Source organism: Dufourea novaeangliae, unplaced genomic scaffold (assembly GCF_001272555.1).
Source record: "Dufourea novaeangliae isolate 0120121106 unplaced genomic scaffold, ASM127255v1 scaffold493, whole genome shotgun sequence".
Lineage (NCBI taxonomy): Eukaryota > Metazoa > Arthropoda > Insecta > Hymenoptera > Halictidae > Dufourea > Dufourea novaeangliae.
In genome coordinates this window covers 147,945-171,022 of record NW_015374430.1, presented here as the reverse complement: position 1 = coordinate 171,022, position 23,078 = coordinate 147,945, and the positions used below count along the sequence as shown (strand labels likewise).

At 40.6% G+C, this 23,078-nt stretch overlaps 1 protein-coding gene across 2 annotated transcripts in view; it reads right to left on the bottom strand.

Moving 5' to 3' along the window:
* Positions 1–18,997: 18,997 nt before the first annotated feature.
* The window catches only part of LOC107193114 (poly(rC)-binding protein 3), a 43,856-nt gene continuing 39,775 nt past the window's right edge, over positions 18,998–23,078 (bottom strand). For both annotated transcript variants that reach the window (XM_015582511.1, XM_015582512.1), the window contains exon 8: positions 18,998–19,263. In XM_015582511.1, coding sequence (XP_015437997.1) covers positions 19,179–19,263 — 85 coding nt within the window. In that variant the 3' untranslated portion in view covers positions 18,998–19,178. The remainder of the gene's footprint in view (positions 19,264–23,078) is intronic.

The following is a 23,078-nucleotide window of genomic DNA, read 5'->3' as shown; positions in this document are numbered from 1 at the left end:
ACGGATGGCGCCACCAGTCGAAAAAATAGTGGTACTCTGCGATTAAATGCGATTTTAACAGTGTTCTGGTCGTTTATTGTTATTTTCAATTACAGGAGATTAATCTACGTTCTTTCAGCTTCAAAATGAATGCTTGATCAAGGTGTAACTTGTCCGTAGAACGATGGAAGAGCTTTTTAAAGTGAACTAAACTGTTGCAAACAATTGAGATTTTAACAATGTTCTTGTAATTACTGGTTCCCACCTGCCAGAGAGTACTAATCTGCGTTCTTTAAACTTCGAATGTAATCCATGACGAGGAAAACTGATGCTCGTTTAGCTGTGTAAATTCGATCGAAACTTGTTGCAATCACATCACCACTAAACAGGCAACACTTTTCTGATGTAGATTAGTACCCTAAAACGGCTGATTCGTCTTGACCAAGCACTCAACTTGTAGCTGAAATAACGTAGATTAATCTCCTGTCAGTGGCAATCAATCGAAACAATGTAGGGGACATGCGATGTTGAAGAGATTTCGACAAGAGACCATTTCTAGAATATATTGCTATATACACACTTTAATAACCAAAAACAAACATTACAGTAATAATATTGTTATTAATATAATATTATGTAATAATAGAATCGTTTATCAATTGTAGTGTAAACACTAAAAATCTTGCTTCTTCATTTATTGGAAAGAACAATGCATTCGCTCTGCCTCTTTTCTTTTTTTATTTTTTATTAATTAATATTAATCCATGATCCATCGCGTGGCGGCCGCGCTCGCGACTCTGTCCGTCGATCGCCGAATTTTCAATTCACGCCCTCGGTCCCGAGGGTGTATATGGGATCAATGAAACCAGTCGCACAGGATTGGCGATCATGAATCGCCTCCTCGTGGTCGTGGATCCCGGATTCGTTCGCGATCGAGGCAGAGAGAAACACACACACACGCGCACACGGCGGAGCGTCGCGAGCGCGGCGTGCCGCGACCCTGTCCTCGTTTACCTTAGTAATAATAAATATTATAGTGCAATATCTAAAAAATCTGTCTTTTTTATGCAACTTACACATTCAAATACAGTGTACTTGAAAAATTTACAATCGTTATTGCTCTTACAAACATTAAATCTCTATATCCGAGTTTTGGTGGTAAAGTCCGCGATCCCTCTCTCTGACCGCTAAAAAAGAATGTCGATCGAAGATCCCCAGGTGTGGGCCGAGTGCGTGTGAGAATCAAAAAAGAGGTGCAGCCTGGCTGTTAATGATGCGAAAACTCTCCTTAATCCCGTTTTGCTCCTGTATATGTATATATTACGTATACACAGTACTTCCCTCTCTATAAACGCGTCCCTTTTACGATCATATCTCGCCACCGTAAATGGGGGACTATGTTGATCGATTAAATAAAGGAAACTATTGAAAATAACCGCCAATCAATGAAAAAACGTCCATGGAAACGTGTCCATTGCTCTCTGTAATTCCATCGCTGGGCCTAAGCGTCGCGCTTATAGAGAGGTAATACTGTACACATACTTTTGTCCGTACGCGTGTAGATGGGAGCCCACGTACAATTCCGTACGCGTGTGTGTACATCTGGTGTTTTACTTATGTGCACGCGCGATCGTGGATCATCGTTGATCCTGCGTATATACGGATATCCCGAAACGATCGAACGATTTCGATCGTCCTCCTAAATGTTTCTCTCTCGCCAATGGTTTCGGCACTTCTTGGTCGTGGATAAACTGTTTTCGGGGCTATATATCCCCGGTGTACGATACATAATATACATATTATATGTGTTTGTTTTATAATACGTGTATTATATATTCCGTAAGAATGCCTGTCGGAACGAATGTTCATCGCTCGGTAGCTTTAGCTGACACTCTAGTAAAACACTGACGATAAATTACAATTTCTGGTCAGACGCGTGTGTATGGTGTGTACGTGTGGTGCACGTTTTTATATACATGTATAATCGCTGAATATCCGAATATTCGTGCATAAATGATGGATCAGTGGGGCAGGGGTCACGCGACGATCCCACGGAATCGTTGACACCGGACCGTTTCTCGCTGCAACGCGTATCAGTGCGATATAAAAAATCGAGTGGGTGTTCGTGGTGTTCATCGTTGAACACGGGGGAAAATTAATTAATTATCGTACGTTTGTGTAAAGAAAAATACTGTCTTATCCAAGAGAAGCTCTCCAGTTGGACATGCCTGGATGACCCATTTGATGGTCGCGCCGCAACATTCAGCACCGCAAGATTAATACAATCCTCAATTCGTAATTAAGTCATTCCTTTTACATTGTAAATGAACATACGTCGATTACATTCTTTGAGAAACAATATAAGTAACTAGAACCGGAACGTCCAAAGTGTTGCTCCAAGTTTGCTCTTGATCAAAGAATGACTGGTCCAGGTAAGGAACGACTTTCCAAGAGCAAAACTCACGTGGTAATTTGTGGGTGTAATAAATAAATTACTCACACTAGATCAGTGTACCCATTTTGTTTCACGGTTTTGGGTCTTGGTGTCGCTCGTGAGAAGACTGAGGATTTTATTGTACAACTCGAAATGTTTTAAACAGTAAAAGTAGCACATATTTTCAACGAACTCCCGTCTAGTCTTCCTAGGATTGAAAAAAGATTATGTTTAACGAATTTCTGTGAATCTGACGGAAAATTTGTTTACGATACTAAATGCTGTGGCACATCCACCAAAGGATCAATTCTTTACACGCGTTATGCAGAAACAACAGTGGCAAGTTTATTCCTCGATCGTTCTCGCGAATAAAAAACATTCTCCGTAGTGGCGGAGAGGGAATTTTTGAGCAACCGAAGCTTATTAAAAAAAAAAAACAAAGAACGAAGACGAAAATCATCGCGAATAATCGAAACGTTCTTTTCCCCCATCGTATACATATTTCGCTAATTGATTCTTGTTTTTCTTATCATACTATTCGTTCACGCTTACTGTCTGCGACTGCTGATTTCCATCACAATGTATAAATTTACTCAAATTCAATTACAAATTTTGAAACCGATGAATATTGATCGGTATTATAATAGTTGAGTAAAATTTGTAAAAATGTCGACCTCGAGTGACAAATTAATACATTTTCAACATGAACGAATAACAGTCTTAGCCTTTTATCACCAAGAATCAGTGAAGCGTATCCTTTTGTTTAACGTACACGCTTCGTAATATAGGACGCGATGATTTTCCGTCTCCCAGCGCGTAGCAACTAATTAACAACTTATCGATTTACGTAAAAAGTATCGACAATAATAATACATAACAAACAGATTGCTGTGAGAACATTGCTTTCGTGCCTCGTTATCGCGAGACGAAAAACACGGCAGTCGTACCAATAAACACTTGGCCGGACGAATCATAATGAACGCTTAAGATCTTTTCGATTTTCGTCGTCAGGCTTCCGTTTCGACTCTGATTGCGTGTGTGTCACTGTACATCCGTGGGAACAGGTTCTCGTTTTTTTAAAAACGTTATCGTAACAAATAATTCACAATTTCCACGAAATGACTCTCGACGTTCGAGAGATTCGACGATGAACGCATACTGAAATAACGTTGGCAGCACTACGTGCTGAGAGAAATTCAGAAAGATTTTTGGGGTTAAGAGATCGATCTAATTGCTGGACCGAAAATGAAACGTGACTCTTAACCACAGTTACAATAACTATTTACAATTATTCCAATATAATAAATTATTCAAATATTTTAAAGAAACATTTTAAAACACAAAATCATTTGAAAATAAAAAGTATACGAGACAATATCGGAAATGATATTTATTGTCAGAGAGGTTGCATCTTTTTAAATTTTTAAACAATCTTAAAAAATTGAAATTCAACATTTTATTAAATTAATTTGCAATTTAAGTACCGGAGATCGTATATTTCTATAAATTTAAATATACAGCCTCAAAGTAGTGAAAGTTTCCAAACAGAATTGCGTTAATAGACGTTCATGTAATAATTCGTGTTTGGATATTTCGTTTACAATTTTCAGATGACTGTGTATCAAGTTAACATGGTATAAGTCTGCATGAAAAAATCGGTAAGCGTTAAGTTCCTTCTCTCAGCACTCACGATCACGAGCAACAAATGAGCGCACGAGGATCGCGGGAAGTAGAAAAGGAAAAAAATTCGCAAAATGTTCTATCTGGAAAGAGTCTAGCCTCTCGTTATTCCCTTTTCAATGATTCAATTCGATCCCTAGGGTTACCTAACCAACAGTAAAAAACTGACCGTTCAGACAACCGTCAGATAACGGGGCGATGTTAGGTAGTAACAGTACTTAATGGCGATTATAGTTGCGTGTTGGTAGCGGTAAATATTAGCCTTAGTAGCAGTAACTGACGATACGAATAATCTAGGTTCTAGGATGTACCGTGTCTGGATAAGTGGGGTTAATGTTGGATCAGAAATGATCCAATGATTTCGTATCGACGATCGTTTCTCGGATCGTTTTCGCAAAAGATCTTATCGACGCGAAATCATCTCAAAGAAGGTTAATATATCGCTTCGGGGATGAAGGGGGGAGAGATCGAAGGATTAAAAATTCAGTATTTCTCGATCAACGCAAGACTCTCCCTCGTTCCTCCGATTCCCAAAATAGTGGAAGTCGAGGTACGAGACACGAGCCGTGGGTGGGTACGAGAAACACATCGAAAAGTTGACTCGAGGTTACGAAAACATCAGAATTGAAAAGGTCCTGGTGCTAACTAGAGTCTGATATGTAGACTGCCTTTGGGCCAGGGATTACCTGTGACGTTATTCACGGGTCTACACAGGCTGTCTGCTACCGTGACGACGGAGCATAATCGGCCATGTTGGGATCAGTGACATACGCTCGATCCTTCTCCAGAGATCGTCACTGAACCCCACGGGCGTAGTATGCTCTGAACAGAACGAGTTTTAAAGATATGTAAACGTCGACTACAAGGTATAGTGTATTCTCTCTCTTTCTTTCTCTCGCCCTCTTTCTGTATCTATCTACACACAGGGTGTCCCAAAATAGTTGTAAGTCCTTGAAAGGGATGATTTGAAACAATTTTTTCCTTAGCGAAAAAGTTGTTTCAAATCATCCCAGATTCAAATTTCTTGGGTACCAGGTAACGTCGTGACTTATCAAACTCGGCCGGTATTCGATGAAAATTGATCGAAAGTTTTAATCAATTGCGGAGGAACGAACTATAATTCGCGTATACCGGATATACGTGGCTTTCAGATTGTCGATTATATATATGTATATATATATACGTATATACAGTGCCGCGCGGAAAACACGGCGATCCCGAATACACGTCGATGTGCACCGTGTCGTGTTGCACGATTCCGTCCGCCCCGGTGGATCATTTCTTTTTTACACTACATTGGCATTTCCCGCCGCCCCCTTTGATCATTTCACATTCCCGCCGTTCTCACGATGGAAAAGCGTTCACTGACACGGCAAAAATCGCCGGGCGAACCGGTGGAACGGACGGCACCGCGGATATGCCGTTTTTCGCTTGGCACCGTTGTCCCATAACACCTGTCTCCCGTGTTTCATATACTTCCCCTATGGTTGCTCGCGTTATCTGTCGATCTCGAAGAAAGGCTCGTATCTCTCCTCATCTAACTCCGTCTCCTCGTGCACCTCTAACTTACGTATTTGTCTCTTCGAAGGGTACGCGGGTCACCTTTCTTTCACCCCCTCCCCCTCCCCCGTTTTATTCCCTTAGAAAACGTTACCCTGGAATAATGTACCGGTCGATTGATCACGGGATGATCCTGTGATTATTCTCGACGAGTTCATTTTGTATATTGCGATTTTATCCAATTATAAGACGTGGTTTCGACTTGGCGTATTAATTAAGCGTATTAATCATAGATTTTGGTCGATTGAGCCGTGATTTATTGGGACAAGTTTTTTTATCGATCGTCAAGATAGTTTGATTCGCCTGAGGTTGATGTTCCTCTAGCCCAAAACTGGATTATGTCATATATGTATCGATGAAGTTAGCGAGTTAGTCGACAAACTTTCAGAACAAATTAACTGTTACATCCGACAATACGACGGTTGTGAAACGTGTAACAAAACTTACTCAACGAAACAAGTTTTTTAATTAAAATGATTATTAAGACACACTTTGAAACGATTAATAACGATAAAAATAATCGTTTAAAAGTACCACAGTGTAAAGAAAGCACCTGTTAAATTACAATTCTGATCGATTCTCAGATAGAACAACCGATTCACGGGATTCCCAATGAAAAATTCACGTCAATTATGGTCAGGTATGTCCCCAGTGTTGATAGGCTATCCTCATGGGTGATACGAAACCATCGATCATCGAGTGATCTGATTTAATGGATCACGTCGAGAATTCGATCCATTCGCCCGTGACAATCGATGCCGTTCACGTTCAATACCGCGATCAAGAACGATCCTCCACCCTAATTCCCTGTGCTCGCAGAGACTCGTGTAATTGCGCCTGCACACGCAATAATACAGTGTGCATGCAGATCCCTACGGCGCACATATACATACATATATATCTTCTTCGCAGCAACACGTTATAAAAAGCGACGTTTCGCTTCTCTTAACTCGACGAAACTCATTGAAAGACGCAAGTCGCGACTCAGTTCTCTCTACGCATTTTTCTCTCTCACAGAATCACACCTATCTCTCTCGTACGTTTTTTTTTTGTAAAAATTTTTATTCGCTTTTTTCCCTTAGATAGGTTTTTTTTTGTTCACTGTATACATTGCACACTACGTTTCGCTTTGTTTCTCAATTTTTTTTGTCGCTCGCCTATTTATCTCACTTTTTTTTTTTTAGTTTTCTTCGCGCGTATTTTTTGTTTCTCGTTAACCGCGATAAAAATTTAAAATACTCGTATTACACGTAAGTATTTATGACCCTGTTTTCGTAAAGGCTTCTCAAACATAAGTCGTTATCGGCCGAGGAAGATAAAAAAAAAAAACATAAGAAACAAAGAAAAATAAGAAGACCCCGCGAACGAAGAAAGAGGAGGAACACGGATGAAGTGTACACACACACAGCACGGTAAATGACGTGATCGGCTCTTTGAGTTTTCGGTGCAAAAACGGTGTTAACAGGGTGTGCAAGGTCGCGTCTCATTGGCCCGTTTCGCGGAGAAGGGGTCGCTTGCTTTGGCGTTCGAAACGATCCACGGTAGCAAACTCTCACAATTTACAATTGATAAATTAATTAACCCTTGGGTACCAGAGACTTATCTACTCAAATGTAATAAAAAAATATTTTCTAAGCTACATCATTTGGTAGGATAAGTATAGTATTAATATCATTTTTTTGTTATATTTAAGACTGTAGAAATTGATTTAAACATTAGAATACCTATTTTTGAGCGACGTAAAAGAGCAGATATGTCAGGATTCTGATCTCTCTGAAAATTTGAACTACAAGTGAAATTCCTCAGGGATTTAGTCTTGCAGGAGTGTATTAAAAATATGTCCATTGAAAAACTATGTAATTTGAAATTCTTTTTCTACCTCACGATATTTGACACTAGAATACTGTCCACAGTCGAATCTATCAGTTTCACAAAGCCACTTCCCCCACTATAAACAATCCCACAAATCTTTGTCCAATAAATCCAACGCACTCGAAACCTCATTATATAATAGTAATATTATAGTACAGACTAACCAAATCATGCAACTTAAACGTCTTTTTTGAATTACCTGTATTGCTATTTCAATTCCTTGTGCAGGCCAAGCTTATGTAATTAAGAACAATTTAAAAAAAATTCTCGAACAAATATATCGACTTTTTCAAAACGAAACTGTAGACAAAAAACAATATAATTGAATCTGAAACACTGATAGTTATCAAAGTGACCTTGGAAAACTCTCGCTTCGATTCGACTAATAATTAATCATTGTCTTCGAAGGATGATATGCAACAAGATATGAACACTCCGAAACGCGTCGACGTTTAATTTTTTTTCGTTAATTAAACATTCACTTTCACAGCCTACCGTGGATCGTCCCGCTAACGCCGCAAATACATTCGCCCCGTTCTACGCGGTAACCACGAATAGTCGGCGTGCAACGATCGAAGAAGACGGAAGAGAAGAAGAAAAGGGAAGACAAGAGGGGGTTGGAAATCACACGATTGGGAGAAAGTGTGTTTTGGCTAACGGAAGCGGGCTACCCCGTTATCTATCGCTGGGATAACGCGAGGCGATCTTTCGAATTGGATCGCGAACATCGATAAAGCTCCCAACGCTTTTTTAAGATCATCCTATCGTACTTTGTTTTTTTTTTTTTTTTATATAATCCCTGTCTCGCCCGACGAGGCGTTCTTAATTTACGTACGATCGGAACTGCCACTGATAACGCGATTTCGCTCTTTCTTTTACTCATTCGAACGTACGAAATGTCCAAGTCCTTGTTTGTGTCATCCTTATTCAGAAAAAAGTCGCTATCCTAGTAAAATATTCTTCAATTCAGGAATGACACCGATTTGGCACGTACAATTTCTTCAGAAGCGTATTGAAAATCCTGAAGATCGTTGGTACTTTAAACCTTTTTTTTTTTTTGGAATATACATATTGAAACCTGTATTTCTTAGAATCTATACTTTGTGCTCCATGTAAAAAGAAACAGAATTTACAGCAAAAATAAACGTAGAAACATGACGTAATCGTAAGATCTTCAATATGTTCCCTTGATACTTCAGTTTTTCAAGTATCTCGGCAAATATTCTTTCATTCAACTGCGCCGTAATATCAGCAATAACCTAAAATACATCGTACCAGCATTTATTGCTGGTTAGGATGGACCAGATCGTTTGCGTTCATCCCCAATTTCCATACAGAGATATTTACGATACAAAACCGAGCTGGATTAACAGTTCAAGAATCACGAAGATTCTGAAAAATTCGACGCTATGACCAACAGTATCAAACGTCTTCGCTTAACCCTACGAAAAGGACATTTCGTACGTCGTAACCCAATAACGCCCCATTTTTCGTCGCTCGAACCGATTTCTCGTGTTCTTCGTTGTTCAAGCTAGACATTATTGTTCTACACACCACGATACAAAAATCGTTTATCACCACGTTAAATACAAGATCCCCCTGAAGCATCGCTCGAAACATCAACTAAAGACGCTTGGAGTGGTCTCTAAAAACGAAATTAAGTAAGGACACGAAAAATCGGCGGAGCGTCTTTTTTAATACTCGAAACAGTTACGGCGGCGCGGCGGTTGTGTGTCGTCGTGACGTTTCACTTGTTTTTTTTTTTTTTTTTTTTTTGGCACACGTGTCACATTTCAGTCCGCGAATATTTACCTAAGCTTGGCACAAAGTTGAGCCGCTCTTCGCTCTGAACAATTCCCACGATCCTTCGGTTGCGGTTCGCTATTCTCGTTTGGCACCACGTAAAGAACTCGAACCGAAAAACGGGAAAGAACGATTTATATACTCATATGCATCCATGCCACTCTGCGATTCGATTAATTGTCCCGAGTGTACGTATTGGAAATGCTCTTTTTTTAGTTCCTCGTATTATTATCGTTTTCCATAGTAAATACACGGTTTACTTAGGATTTCTCTCTCTCTCTCTCTCTCTCTCTCTCTCTCTCTCTCTCTCCCTCTCCCTCTCAATCGTTTTACAGAAAAATATGCCGTTGAGAATCTCGGGCGATCGCCCGATCGCGGTCGACCCTTTTTTTCACGCGCCCTTCAAGACGAGAAGAAAAAGGTCGTGGCCCTTAATTTTCCGCGCCCCGCCGGAGTAGAGCGCGTGCTCAATATCCTATAAAAACTAAGTTATTTCTTAGCTGATTGCCTTGCGTTACGGTAAGGTTGGGCGCCTGACTGGGGATCCGTCGTGAAACGGAGCAACGGTTCCGGGCGCCTTTGAAAACCGGTCGCCATATTGGAACGTTCGATCGCCGGCGCGATTCAAACGCACGCTGTGTTTTTTTTTTTTATTTAACGCTATGTTCAATTAACGTATACGATACGTTTTTAGACAATAGAAATCTGCACCGTTTCTAAACTCTATTGTCTATGCTCGTTTGGATTAGAAAAGTGAAATGAATCTTTTTTACCTTTATCCTTCAGAGCGAAGATAGAAAGCTGATTTGGTCGGTGATTCTTTCACAGCCGCAACGCTCTCGTTTACAAAACACTAAGCAATAGATGTTACATGAAAATGAGTAGTTTCAGACATTACGTATTTTGTACTACTCTGGATTATAATAAGTATTACGCAGAGGACTTTCGTATCCTTCAGCGAATACTTATTAAGGATTTTCAATAATTTCTTCATCTTTTTTCGTGTTCATTTCAGATATAGTAAGTGTTGTATTAATTATGAACGAGAGTGTATATCTGACTGCATTGTCTTCTATAAAGTCGTAGTGACAGAATGATGGGACTTAGATTAGGGTAAGGCCCCTCAATTTTTAAATTTAAATCGTTCAGTGAAAAACCGACTGCGAACCTCCTAGACTGTACAGTCTAAATCAATACAATCAAATTGAGAATATTAATAACAAATCGATGAATATTTATTTTTCTGGTTTCCTATCTCAAAACCACTAATTTTAAAAAATATATCACCTACTGACGGCTACGTCGGATGCAAACGTCTACCACGGAACTCCAATCCTGTCGTCCAATCGCGACGAATCCCGGTCAGGGCCCGCGCAGTAAGGATAAGGCCCCTGCACTAACAGATTGCTCTACGCCACAACGATACGATCGCGTTTTCTATCGACGTTGACGCGCGCAACGACCTCGCTTTCTTTAATAGATTTTCGTTCGAGGGCAAATGACAAGACGAAAGGGGTATCTGGGATGGGTATGATCGGATCGATCGAAACCTCCCGGTATCGGGGAACCAAAGAATGGTTGACACACTTTACCTCGTTTTCCCTTTGTAACAAGCTACCTCGTAGTTTGTGCTCGAACACCCCTAGATGATCAGAGACCATTAAACGAACAAGTTCCTGGTGAATAACGTTGAAATAATCCACCTTTCTTCCTGCGTACAGAGTTTTCGGCTTATTTGATTGTTAGATGGCTTTTTATCAGTTTTTGGGCATGTATCTCGAGTTTTCTGAACCTCTTTATCTTCAGAAATCCCTACCAGGATATAATAGCAGTACTATGCGCTCCAGATCATTCTAACTCCAACACAACACTCCACGAAAGCTCCAAGCCATGTCGAGTCCCAAATGTACACTGGAAGAACCACAAAACTCTTGGTCTAGTTCAAGTACTAGGAACCAACTTCTCTCTTCGTATCTCATCTAACACAACTGTGTGCTCTTAAATTGACCATTCAAACTCTCTGGTACTCTTCAGGACACTTCTGCGACGAGCCCAACGACGCACGTGTACCCACAGCAGAAGGCCCCCGTGTTTCGTAAACCGATCCCTCTAATGCGGCTCCCTTTCGCCGTATAAATACGAAAAGAAAAGGTTACACACTGGATAAGACGATAAACCTTACTAGACACTACGAAGAGTCGGCTGATCGAAGTACCTACGAGATAGAGACCTCCCGGAACAAGTATACAATTAACTGATCTCTACTCGAGAGTGACGATACACGCCTGGATAAATATGAGCTTGCTTATCAGGCAGCAAAAGAGAGATTAATTACTCGTAGCCTAATCATATGTGTCACCGGATATGCTTCGAAGGGGGGGTTATCGTGGACCGTGACATGATCACGGTTCACGATTCGGCGAGGAGAAACGAAATTGGGGATTTGGAATCAAAACCGATTCGACGATGGTTTCCCCTCGGAACCACCCATCGAGGGGCCGTGTCGATTCGAAGCTCGGTGGGCAGTGACGACATTCCGTGCCTTCGAGAATATGCGTGACGAGGGACGAGAGGAAACGAAAAATGCTCGCACCCGTCCACCGTTCTCCAAAGTGGAACATTGAGAAATCAACTGGGACAGTTACGAACAGAAGGGGGGTAAATTGGTCACCTGTACGTTTTCCCCGCGACGAAAACTTCGTGCTCGAGGATAAACAATGATCTCCACCCCTCGACTCACTGTTGAGGATTCTTGTCCTTCTCTTGGGAGATCAATTCTTCTGATCCATCAGACATTGGGTTCCAAATTTCTCACTTTTCTCGTTGAAAGATTTGGACATAGGTTAATCTAAGGGTCGTACTTTGAAGTCCAAAATTCCAAATGCTTAAGCCCTCCACAGTTTCCACGAGGAACCATATAATTCCATTTACTAAGCATACTCTCCCATAGCCGGGAAATCTGAAGACACCTCTGAAGACACCAATGTTTCATTTATGATCTAACGTGACTCGAGGGAGGAGACCACAGCGTGTATGTGTGTCCTGTCCTACGTAAACGCGCGCGGCAATCGGCTCCTGATTGATTCTTCCGTTAGAACAACAAGGACCTGGATGGGTCACTAATACACAATTTGTCCACGGATCATTCGTGTCCGGGCTCTCGTAACGCCCCTCGACTATCGAAGAGGATTACACGCGCACGCACTTGATTCATCATAGAACTAAGAAGAAGAAGAAGAAGAAGAAAGAAAATTCTTCTTAAATCTCCTCTAAACGCGTTTAAGTCCTATTTTTTTCCACCCTTTCTCTCCCTCTCTGGCACACACAGAGTTCTCCTCCGTTTGTCTTGACGTTTCCGCCATTCTCTCGATACTTCAACTCCTCACACTCAAGAACACACACACGTACACATTCGCAACGCACACGCACACACTCGCGACACCGACGAGTATCTATATTCTCTCCCCGGTTCCCCGCGATGTGCCGTTAAAAATTGTCCTTAACTACTTACTAATAACCGTTTCTAATCACAGCAATTATTTATTGTTGATATACACAATCATACAGCGTCTCTCTCGCTAATTATTATAACTTACGTGCCTCTGAGTGTTGTGTTTTCTCATTGAAATCTCGATTTCAGTATTATTTATTTTATTATATTTTTTTTTGTTTCCATATATACTTCCGCATCATGTTTCTCGTAGCAGAGGCTATACAGGCTTCTCTCGCTGGAACGACGACGGCGTCGTGTCGTTGTTTTCTCTGGGTCTTTCTCTCGTCGCGGTTTTTTCTTTGTTTTCTCCGTTTTCTTTCTCTGTTATTCTACAATTTTTTTCTCCTTTCTATGTTTTATTTCCGTGGATTTCGGTACGTCGTCATCGTACGTTCGATGATATAGAAGGGGCGCGAAAATGGGGATGATGGAAGTTGGGGAGTGTCGCGAACGAAGAACGGGATACGGCGAAGTGGTCGATACTGACGACGAAGAGGACAACGAGAAAATTCTGTATGGTTCATGGGAGGATGGTGTGAAAGAGAGTCTTGTTCGTTCTTTTGTTTCTGGGTGGGTGAGAAAAGAGAGAAAAACACCGGCAATATACTATCGAAAAAACTTGTTTCGCGTTGCGGCTTGCCTATTTCCTTCTGTCATCTCTCTTTTTCCATTGTCGCAACCATTTTTAAATTATCATAAATAATACAACAGTACAAATAAGTTAGTTTCTTAACATAGAGTGTATAAAAAGAAAAGAGAGAACAAACGAATCCGTACATCTAGCGATCGATAAGCCTAAAAAAAAAAAGAAGAAAAAAAAAAGAAACGAAATCACACTAGATATATTCGTGTATATAAATATGTATGTATGTGTATATACATAGAAATAGAAACGTGTGAATGTGTTTCTACGCGTATAAATAACTCCATCGATTAATCGCCTCGCGAAATTAGCCGTTCGTTTCGTCGAACCGAAAGCTCATTCGGGCGGAGAACGATTGATGTTCAAAGAAAAAAAAATCGTGAACAGAACGTGATGTGTATTCACGATTAAAACGCGTAATAAATACGAACCGCTGATCGATGAAATCGCGAATAATCAATAAATATGTACAACGAGAGATGATTGTAAGAATATTTACAGGGACGAATCGCAAAAAATTGACAAAAAAAAAGCAATTTTGGGCGAACACCTAACCGTGACGATGCGTCGATCACAGAAGCAACGATGAGATTAACGTGACGCCATATTGCACGCTTCGAGTTTCGAACAAGAAGAACGAATGAATATTTCATATTACATTTCACGCGGCGTCACTGATCTGAACACGATCCCTCTCTTAAAAAAAAGCAAACGCTGAGCAAATTGTTTTTAAAAGAATTTCGAACTGTCACGACCACTAACTTCGCTGAGATCGAGTGATTCTAAGAGACAGACTCAGCATTCGTACGATATAAAATTGATGGCCATTTTAATTGGACGTAGCCAATAATACAACATTCTAGGGCCACTTAATAAAATCCAAAGAAACGATTTAACCGATCACTTTCTATCTGCAAATGTTTTAAACATTCTCTTTATGGTAAACAAATTTTCAATAATAATCAATAATAAACCTCTGACCTGATCGATAAATGTACATGACCAGAGTTTATGGGTTTAGCTTGAAACTGACATCGCGATGTCGTTCTGAAACACTAAAAGCTTGTAATAGTCTCCACAAATATTACAGCTAAACCGTCACGAATGTATATAACATAGAAATAAACAAATTACCAATAATTTAATCTTAACGTCGAGATTAAAAATTCATGTCTACATCTTGTATGACTAGGACTAGATAATCTTATTAAAGATGCCTTATTAAAAAAAAAATAAAAGTGATAATATGAACTATCCACCCAAAGCTGAGTCTGTCGGTTAGTCTACCTCAGTTTGGTTCAAACCGCAGTGGTTTTCAAGAAGTACGCGGTGAAATAATGGTTAATGCATAAATAAAGAGGATGGAAATGCGTGGACTCACCTATTCTCGAACGTGACAGATCGAAGAGGACACACGAATCGCCTCGAGGACGAATAACATCGAGAGATGGACGAAAGGAAGCACGTGAAGCGCGCGGATCACTCTTCTAGACGCCATTTTCTTTTCCTCCGTACGTTTCCGCGCATCTTTGGCACACAGATTGGAAGCGACCGAATGTTCATCGGACAGTCTTAAATTCGCCAACGTATCTCGACACTAACGATCAGTCTCTAAAACGGAAAGACGAACCGAACGAAACGCGTTTTGCTCGCGCCACAAGTGGTCACACCACGGTGCTACGACAAAGGAACGAGAACCCAACAATCTGTCCCCCCCGCTCCGTCGAGGACAGAGGCTAGGTCACGACTGCTAGAAGACACTGAATTTACCCTGCAAAGAATCCACCGAAGAAACGATTGGTTGGCTCGAGATTATCGAAGCGAGTGTATACAAATCCCCTCCATGAGGTACTGGACAGGTAGTAAACGTCAGAACCGTATTTTAGGTATGAATTATGGCAACGAATTAGTTAGATTAATTCAATGAAGGGGACAGAGAGCGATCGTAAACTTTGTTTTTGTAAATATGGTTCACATTTCATTTATTTTAATTATTTGACCGTTTCTCCTATATAGTATACTCTTGCTATAAGAATGACACAACTCGGAAAACATGTTTTTCGAAAAGGAACACTGGTTCGACTAATCATTAAAAGTGTAATCCTTTAGCTTCACTCCTATTGTTCGGAGCTTGCATTTTTTGAGAAACTAATGCTTTTGTGTCATCGTTTGTAGTAAGGGTAAATATGTCTCCTTTCGATTTCCCTAAAATTTGTTGACATCACTTCGAGAATTGATGGAAAATTACAAGAAATAAGGTCAAATCACTGCAAATCAATTCCTTTGGCAAAATCTCCATGCAACAGTATCAATATAAAATTGACGCAATTAATTATTTCTATGAAATTAAAAAGAAAAAAGGACAATTGGATAAATAAAAATCCTAGGTGGTTAAAATAATATTTTTCAACGAAATTGAAATTCTATAAACCAAAATGATCACAGTAGCTATTTAATACCCTTGAATTTCCTAAGTCCTAGATAAATTTATTTCATTCAATATCTCGACACTAAATCGAAATGATCATCCTGCAAAAAAGTGTACTAAAGTACCATTTAAAAAAATTCTATCGCTACTATAATTTATATTGAGATCTTACAGTATAGTCGAGTGTCCAGTAGCTGATGGAGGGCCGGTATACACTTTCCCTGGTTACGAAACAGCGCTCCAAATGGATGGGTTGGTAGCAGAAGAAGAGCATAGAAGGGGCGAAGATGAAGAAGCGGATGAAGAAGACGCCTCCTGATCGAAGCCGGGCATTTTTAGTTCGCACCTTTTTCATCGCGATTTAACTCCTCTAATTTTTGTCCGTTTTCCTTTTGTTTTCAATCGTATAATAAATATATAATATATATATCACGTGTATATATAATATATATCGTTATTTATAATTCCACGTAATAATTTCCTTTGTGTCCCTTCGAACAGAAGAGAGCGTGTCCAGTGACGACTCGACGTTTCGCGAGGAAAGTATCTTCGATCACGCGACATCGAGCGATCGTTACGATATTAATAACGATCGAAGATAACGCTGACGTCAAGACGACGCTGCGACACGCGAGTTACAGTCCCGTTTCAATCCCTGAATCAAGTGTTTTAAAAACGTCCAGCAAGCCGAGACACGCCGCTTCCAGCGGCTAAATTTTTCGGAAAAAGAACCCCCCTTCCTGCAACGGTACTTTTTTACCGTCAATTTTGAAATCGAGTCTCGCATGCAAAAACTACGGAACTACGTAATTACCGCGCGCGGTTAATTGTCACTTTTCCTCAGGGTTCCGACGCGAAACGGGATCGTGTCCGCGGCCAGACGACTCCTCGAGCTTTGTGATTCGCGAATAGGGGGGAGGCCTTCAACGTTCTTTGAATTTCTGAATGAAAGAACACGAAGACTCGCCGCGGGACTGGAGAGCGGCGTCGGTTCCTGTAACAGTGTTCATTCGTGAAATTAAATGGTTGCCACACGGTCATGTAACCTCCGACGTAACGTAGCAATTTTCCACTATAGTGTATACATTCTTTTAATTATTTAAACCGACACACGGAGTTCAAGTAAAGCTTTAATTTAGATTTTTGTTGAAAGCAAACGGATCAAAATTATTTCTTCTTCTACGTTGGTCTCCGCCAATTCAAAATGGCGGCGGAACCTATATCTGGCTGGTCATCATTTAGAGACCTTAGAGTTTGAAATCATGTAAAATATTAGCAGGATGAAAATTCGAGATGTGAAGTTTCTTTCTGAAAGTTTTTAATGATCGTAAAAAGTTGCTTTTCGATAGTATAGCACCAAAAAAGTTGCCTACAATATTAGACTATAAAGTTTCATCCTTTGCGGTCTACGATTTATTTTAATTTATTGTAAAATAATTAGTTTACTATATATTAATGCTAATTTCATAGATCACTTGATCGCGTTTACTCTGATTATGCCACCTTTCTATGCTTAGAAAATAAGTTTGAAAAGAGAGACAAAAATTACACAAAGACAGTGTACAAAATCCTTGGAAATTCTATCTTTAATATTACAGTACACTGCGAAAGTGTAATACGTTCACAATAAACTATCATATGTTTTTATAAAATATAACTAGAACTTCTGTGAAGGGATTAATAAATTTTACGATAAACTTAAAAAGATTGTTTAAATATATGTATAAATAAAAACAAATAATCTAGTTTAAAAAAACCAGAAATAGCTCATGGTTATTAAGGCATTAAATACCTTTGACATTAACGAAGACACCACACAGTAAATATAAAAAAATAAATTACTAAAAAACTTCAGCACTATTGCTCTTACCTTCACACTATCATTCGAATATTAAAATACGTCTAACTTTTACTTTGTAAAAGTTGTCTAACCCCCGCAACGAAATCACATTCACCGTCAAAATCAACATCCGACACTCTTCCTTCATTTTCTGGGTAATTAAACATAGCCTTCCACAAGAACACTGTACAAACTTCTTGTCGATCGTATTTCACGATGCAATATTTCAAACTTAAATGGTTATCGTCACCGTTTAAAAAGAACGATCAACATCAACAACGCTCACGACTAAATTATAGACCGCAAAGTGGTAAATTAAATTCAATTAAATCCCCTCTCGTAACACACGCTCGAGTCACACGGTTCCGATACGCTTCCCAGAGTCACCTCGCGAATCCAAGATGGCCTCCAACCCGAACCAATCGTAACACGACGGAACCCCGTTTAGAATAGAAAAAACGCTAACAACCGGCCTAATATATATTATATCAGCGTCCTTTGTTCACACATTCATGATTAATTAATAATTATAATAATTCTCTCGTATTTCTCTCCCGTCTCGTTATCATTTTGTTTTTTTCTCGTTTTTTTAAATATAAAAATGAAAACTAACGTATCTTTGGCTTGTTCCCTTTACCAATCGGCAGCAACCCCGTGACGGGCTGCGGCGAGCATCGTTTTTTTGTTTGTTTGTTTAAATATCTTTTGTACAGTTTTTGTACACTAGAGTGTAATATATATTCCCGTGTACACGCATGCGTGCCTTCTTCGTCTCTCTATCTGCTCGCGTGTGTGTCTTAAGCGCGTGCTCATGTTTTAACATCCCTTTTATTTCTCTCCTCTGCGTTTCCTTTTGTTTTTTTTTCGCGTATGTACACCTCTCCACGGCTTTTAACGAGAGAGCGCACGCCACAAGTTTCGTATTTTCTTCTGTGTAATCTGTATCCCGTTTCTCTCTATGTGTGTGTCTGTGTGTATGTGTACAGAGTATCTTTTAATATCTCCATAATATTACTGAAATCTGTCTACCGACATATATCCCATCTTCGACCCATTTTTCAATATACCTGTAGTATGCGTCTCTCTCTCTCCCTTTGTGTATACGTGTGTATATGTTTTTTTCTCTCTCTCTCTCTCTCTCTGTGTGTGTGTACATGTGACTGATGTGTCTCCCTCTCCCTTCGTTGTGTTCACACATATACATATATGAATCGTGAACGCGTTCATATACATATATGTATACACACACACTCATACTATGTATCTTTTTTTTTTTTTTTAGATTTGTTGTTGCTTGTTTTGCAAGTGTGACGATTAGCAAGCTGGATGAACACATTGCGTGGCCCAGCCCCAGATGCCACTGACAGCTTCGCGTGCGTCGTGACGCCCCGCGTCCATTTTTTTTTTTTTCGACGACGACAACGACATACGTGTGTGTCACCACTTTTAGTGGATCGGCGACTTAAGCATGTGTTCCGGCGGGATGAAGTGGTATGCGGGTATCTGCATTCCCGCCGTTTCGTGCGATATCCTGAAACAGAATTGGCCGAGCCTGTCAGACGGGTATTAAGTCCTTCTCGATTCCGTTGGCCGTGGAAAGAGCAGACACGAAGGATGCAACCTCGTTTCGCTCGTTTCTTTACTAAACACCGAATTTCCCGTGTTTTCTAGCCTGAAATTTCCCGTGACCGAATTTGGCTTCTGGACAAACTACTTTCGGTCGGTTTCGAAGCATTCGGGGAGGGGACAACACGAACGCGACGCGAAACCTCATAAATATTGATGTCGCGACGGAACAAGGTAATCCGCGACGAAACAAGGGGCTTGGAACCGGAAGACAAACCTCTAACCGGGGCTGATTGCACGCGCTCAGTGATTAATGGCGACGGGATGTTAAGCGAAATAGTGCAGCATGTGGGAAAATTTCGACGAGATTAGGGGCATGTGTCGGTAGAATATTTTCTAACGCGCGATGGTCGTGATTAATCAGGTCGAATATGGAAGTTTAATCTTTTCAGGCCGTTAACCAATCGTTTTTGGTAATTTTAGCTGCATGCGTTGTATGGTTTCGCCGAGGATTTGAATTTAGGAACATTTGAGCGTGAAATGGCGAAGTTTTTTTGTGATTCATAAAATTTCTGTACTTGTAAGCTCTCCCCTTGTGAGGTTACGTTTCATGTCAACAGGAGAATTGTTAATATCATGCAATGATCGAAATTAAAGACTAAAATTCTTGCGTAATTTGCCAGTGAAAAGGAAATTTTAATTTTTGAACTGATTTTAAGAACAAATCGAGCATTTTTGTAACTGTGTTCTGTAAGTTGTTTTAATTTAACGACACCTTTTAACGACAACAAATGAGCGATTTATGCACCCCTTTAGTCTTCAAGGTCCTCAATTGTACTGTTCTCACGAAATGTAATGTCTAATATTTGTCACTTACAAAGGACACATCTTCGATTTCGTCGAAATTATATAAACATACTGTGCACAAGACCCGACTTTCAAATCGGCGAGTGAAAACTAATGGAATTCAAGACGGGTAGGGGGAAACAGCTAAAAACTTCCCGAGCGAAGATTTCCATTTAGATGAGGTAACACGATGCTTTGCAAAACGAACTCTCTAATTAAATCCTCGATTCACGAAACGAGCGACGGGTTGCGTTTCTTCGCCTCTCTCTAAAACATGCATATCGGATCTACGAAAGGAGATCCTCGGTCTTCGTCGTTCCCCGGTTGCATCCCATTAACACGTCGGTCTACGTGAAAAATTTTCCACCTCATCCACCGTCTGTGGGACGATCGTGGTTCGTTCATTTTCGAATCCATCATCGCAAGAGTCGCCATAAACAAACCGTGCAACCGATTATGTATAATAGTTCGTTCGTAGAAAATTCGTTACGTAACCGACGCGTCACGGGAGGGGGAGGGGGGACAACAACACACACCGAGGGGACACAGCTATTATTCTCGTGGAATCACTTCCGGAGGGGTGACTTGGATGATTGGTCCGTTACCGGTTTGCTCGAAACAAAACGACAGTAGATATCGCGATATTATTCTTACGTCGTTTCTTTTTTCTCCACGCATGAAAAAAAAGCTAAACAAACAGGCTTTAAATGAGAGTACAAGAAGAATAATTTAACGATGATAATAATAATAAAAAAAAACAATGAAATCTCGTCGTAGTTAACGGTTCGTAAAAAAAAAAAAAAAAAATGGGTGGAAGTGTCGATTAAGGGGACTACAAAGGAGCGGATGGTGCTTACCAAAGACGGGCAGGAGCCTTGGGTCAAGTTGGTTGGATGGATACATCTTCTCTCTCTCTCGCTCTCTCTCACTCTCTCTCTCTCTACATCTTTTCTGTACGAGTATCTCTATTTTTCGCCACTCTTGGTAGACGGTTTATACATGCACGTATGTGTGTGACATATCTGCATATACCGCGTATATACGGGTTGCTCTATATATAGGATTTTGCCTGTTCGTCGCGCTACTCACCGGGTATATACGCTGCGGATCAATCGATCGCGACCAGGGGAGCAACGGACCAATACACACACGTGGGGAGAGGACGAACGTTCCGCGTGTGGACAGAGCAACACGCACGGCCAACGTTCGCCACGCTCCCATTCGCGGAAACGTATGTATATACACCGTGAAAAGATTCTGTGTGCATCCACGTGGTGGATGTTTCTGTTTTGTCTTTTAGCGAGTCCGCGCGGATCGTACACCATTCTTTTTATTTTCGGTTACGGTCAGTGTTCGGTTAACAGAGGCTCGAGTACAGATTTGATCGTTTGGAAACGTGGGAACGAATTACATATTGGACTTTGAAAATGTGACAATTGTGCCGTGGTATTACAGAATCCTCTCGATTATCGTCCCGAACTCTGATTCGCACCGGGACAATAATCTAATACGGAGAAATGCTTCAGATCCTCGTAAATTCATTTCTTGTCCAAAGCCTGAGCTTTGGTAACGAAAACGGATGGACAACAAAGTATGCGTTTGACTAGTTTCACCCTTCCCCCTCCCCAGTGGTGGGGATAACGCCTGGACAATAATCGTGTAGAACAAACCAGACGATAATTGAGAGGAGTCTGTGTGACTGGTAACTGTTTTGTTGTCAAGTCTGTACCCTCCCGTGCTTTGTGTCCCGTTTTCGCCGAACGGTTGGTTGTTCGCTGTTTAAAAAAAAAAGAAGAAAAAACAAACGAAAAAAAAAAAAGGAGGCATCAACAATAAAATGCAGCACGCCAGAAACGTGGTCGCGCAAGGTACTACAGAATTAGTCCTGGAGCTGGATCGATATATTCGTATAAATAAACGCGCGTGCAAGCCTGAATATGCAGTTTCCGCCTCGAAGAACAGTCGGGGGAGACGCTCTCGAGAAAACGCTTTTTCTCACCGTATCAGAAAATGGTGGCCGAGTGCGTTGCGGGACCCCGTTCGAAGGAAGGCCGTAACACGTTGGTTGTGTTTTGTTTTCCATCTTATTCTTTTTTGTTGCTTCATCGTATTGTATTAAACACGCCTAGCTTTATTTAACAATGTGATACAGGGTAGCTAATGTCTGCTAAGCACACAAGCTTTGGGCGACATCGTTTATGTAGAGACCAATATACAGTTTTGAAAACTAAATAACCTACAAAAAAAAAAAAAAAAAAAAGGAATCCGTGTGTGTATATACTCTCATTTTTTTTTTTCGAATCTTGATCGTCAAACCTCCCCGTCTCTGAATCTTCGCGCCACCGACGGATCGAGAGATCTCTGTCGTGTTACTTTTATTTTCTTCGTCTCGATTCGACGCATCAGAAAAAATTATTATTGTCTCGACGAGAAAAACGAAATGGGGGCGAGACTATATATGGATTGGTATAAGGATGAAGAACGCAATGAAAAAGTATTATTATATTAAAATACGAGCCACGTGGATCGCGATCGCGGGCTGATCCCGACGACGACGTGTTGACCCTTTAAGGGTATATACGATTCGAACCGCGAAAATTCAAAATTGTCCTTTTTCTCGATCACAGTTCCCATTCAGGAATGATAATGGATAATCCGTCGGTGGGTGGTGGATCCGCGATCACGATCACGTGCTCGATTCGTTATACGACGCAACACACGATCTCGTAAATTTACACCATGATCGATATCGCTATATGCAACGATTACTTCCTCGCTACGAACTAGAAATTGAGCACACAAACACCGATCTGGGAGCTCTTTTACGCAGCAGCCGCCGGATTTCGTTCAACGCCAAACGGACGATATATCGTTTTTAGTCTTTTCTTCTCTTCTCGTCCCTAGACCATCCTCATGCCACGTAGTCGTAACTTG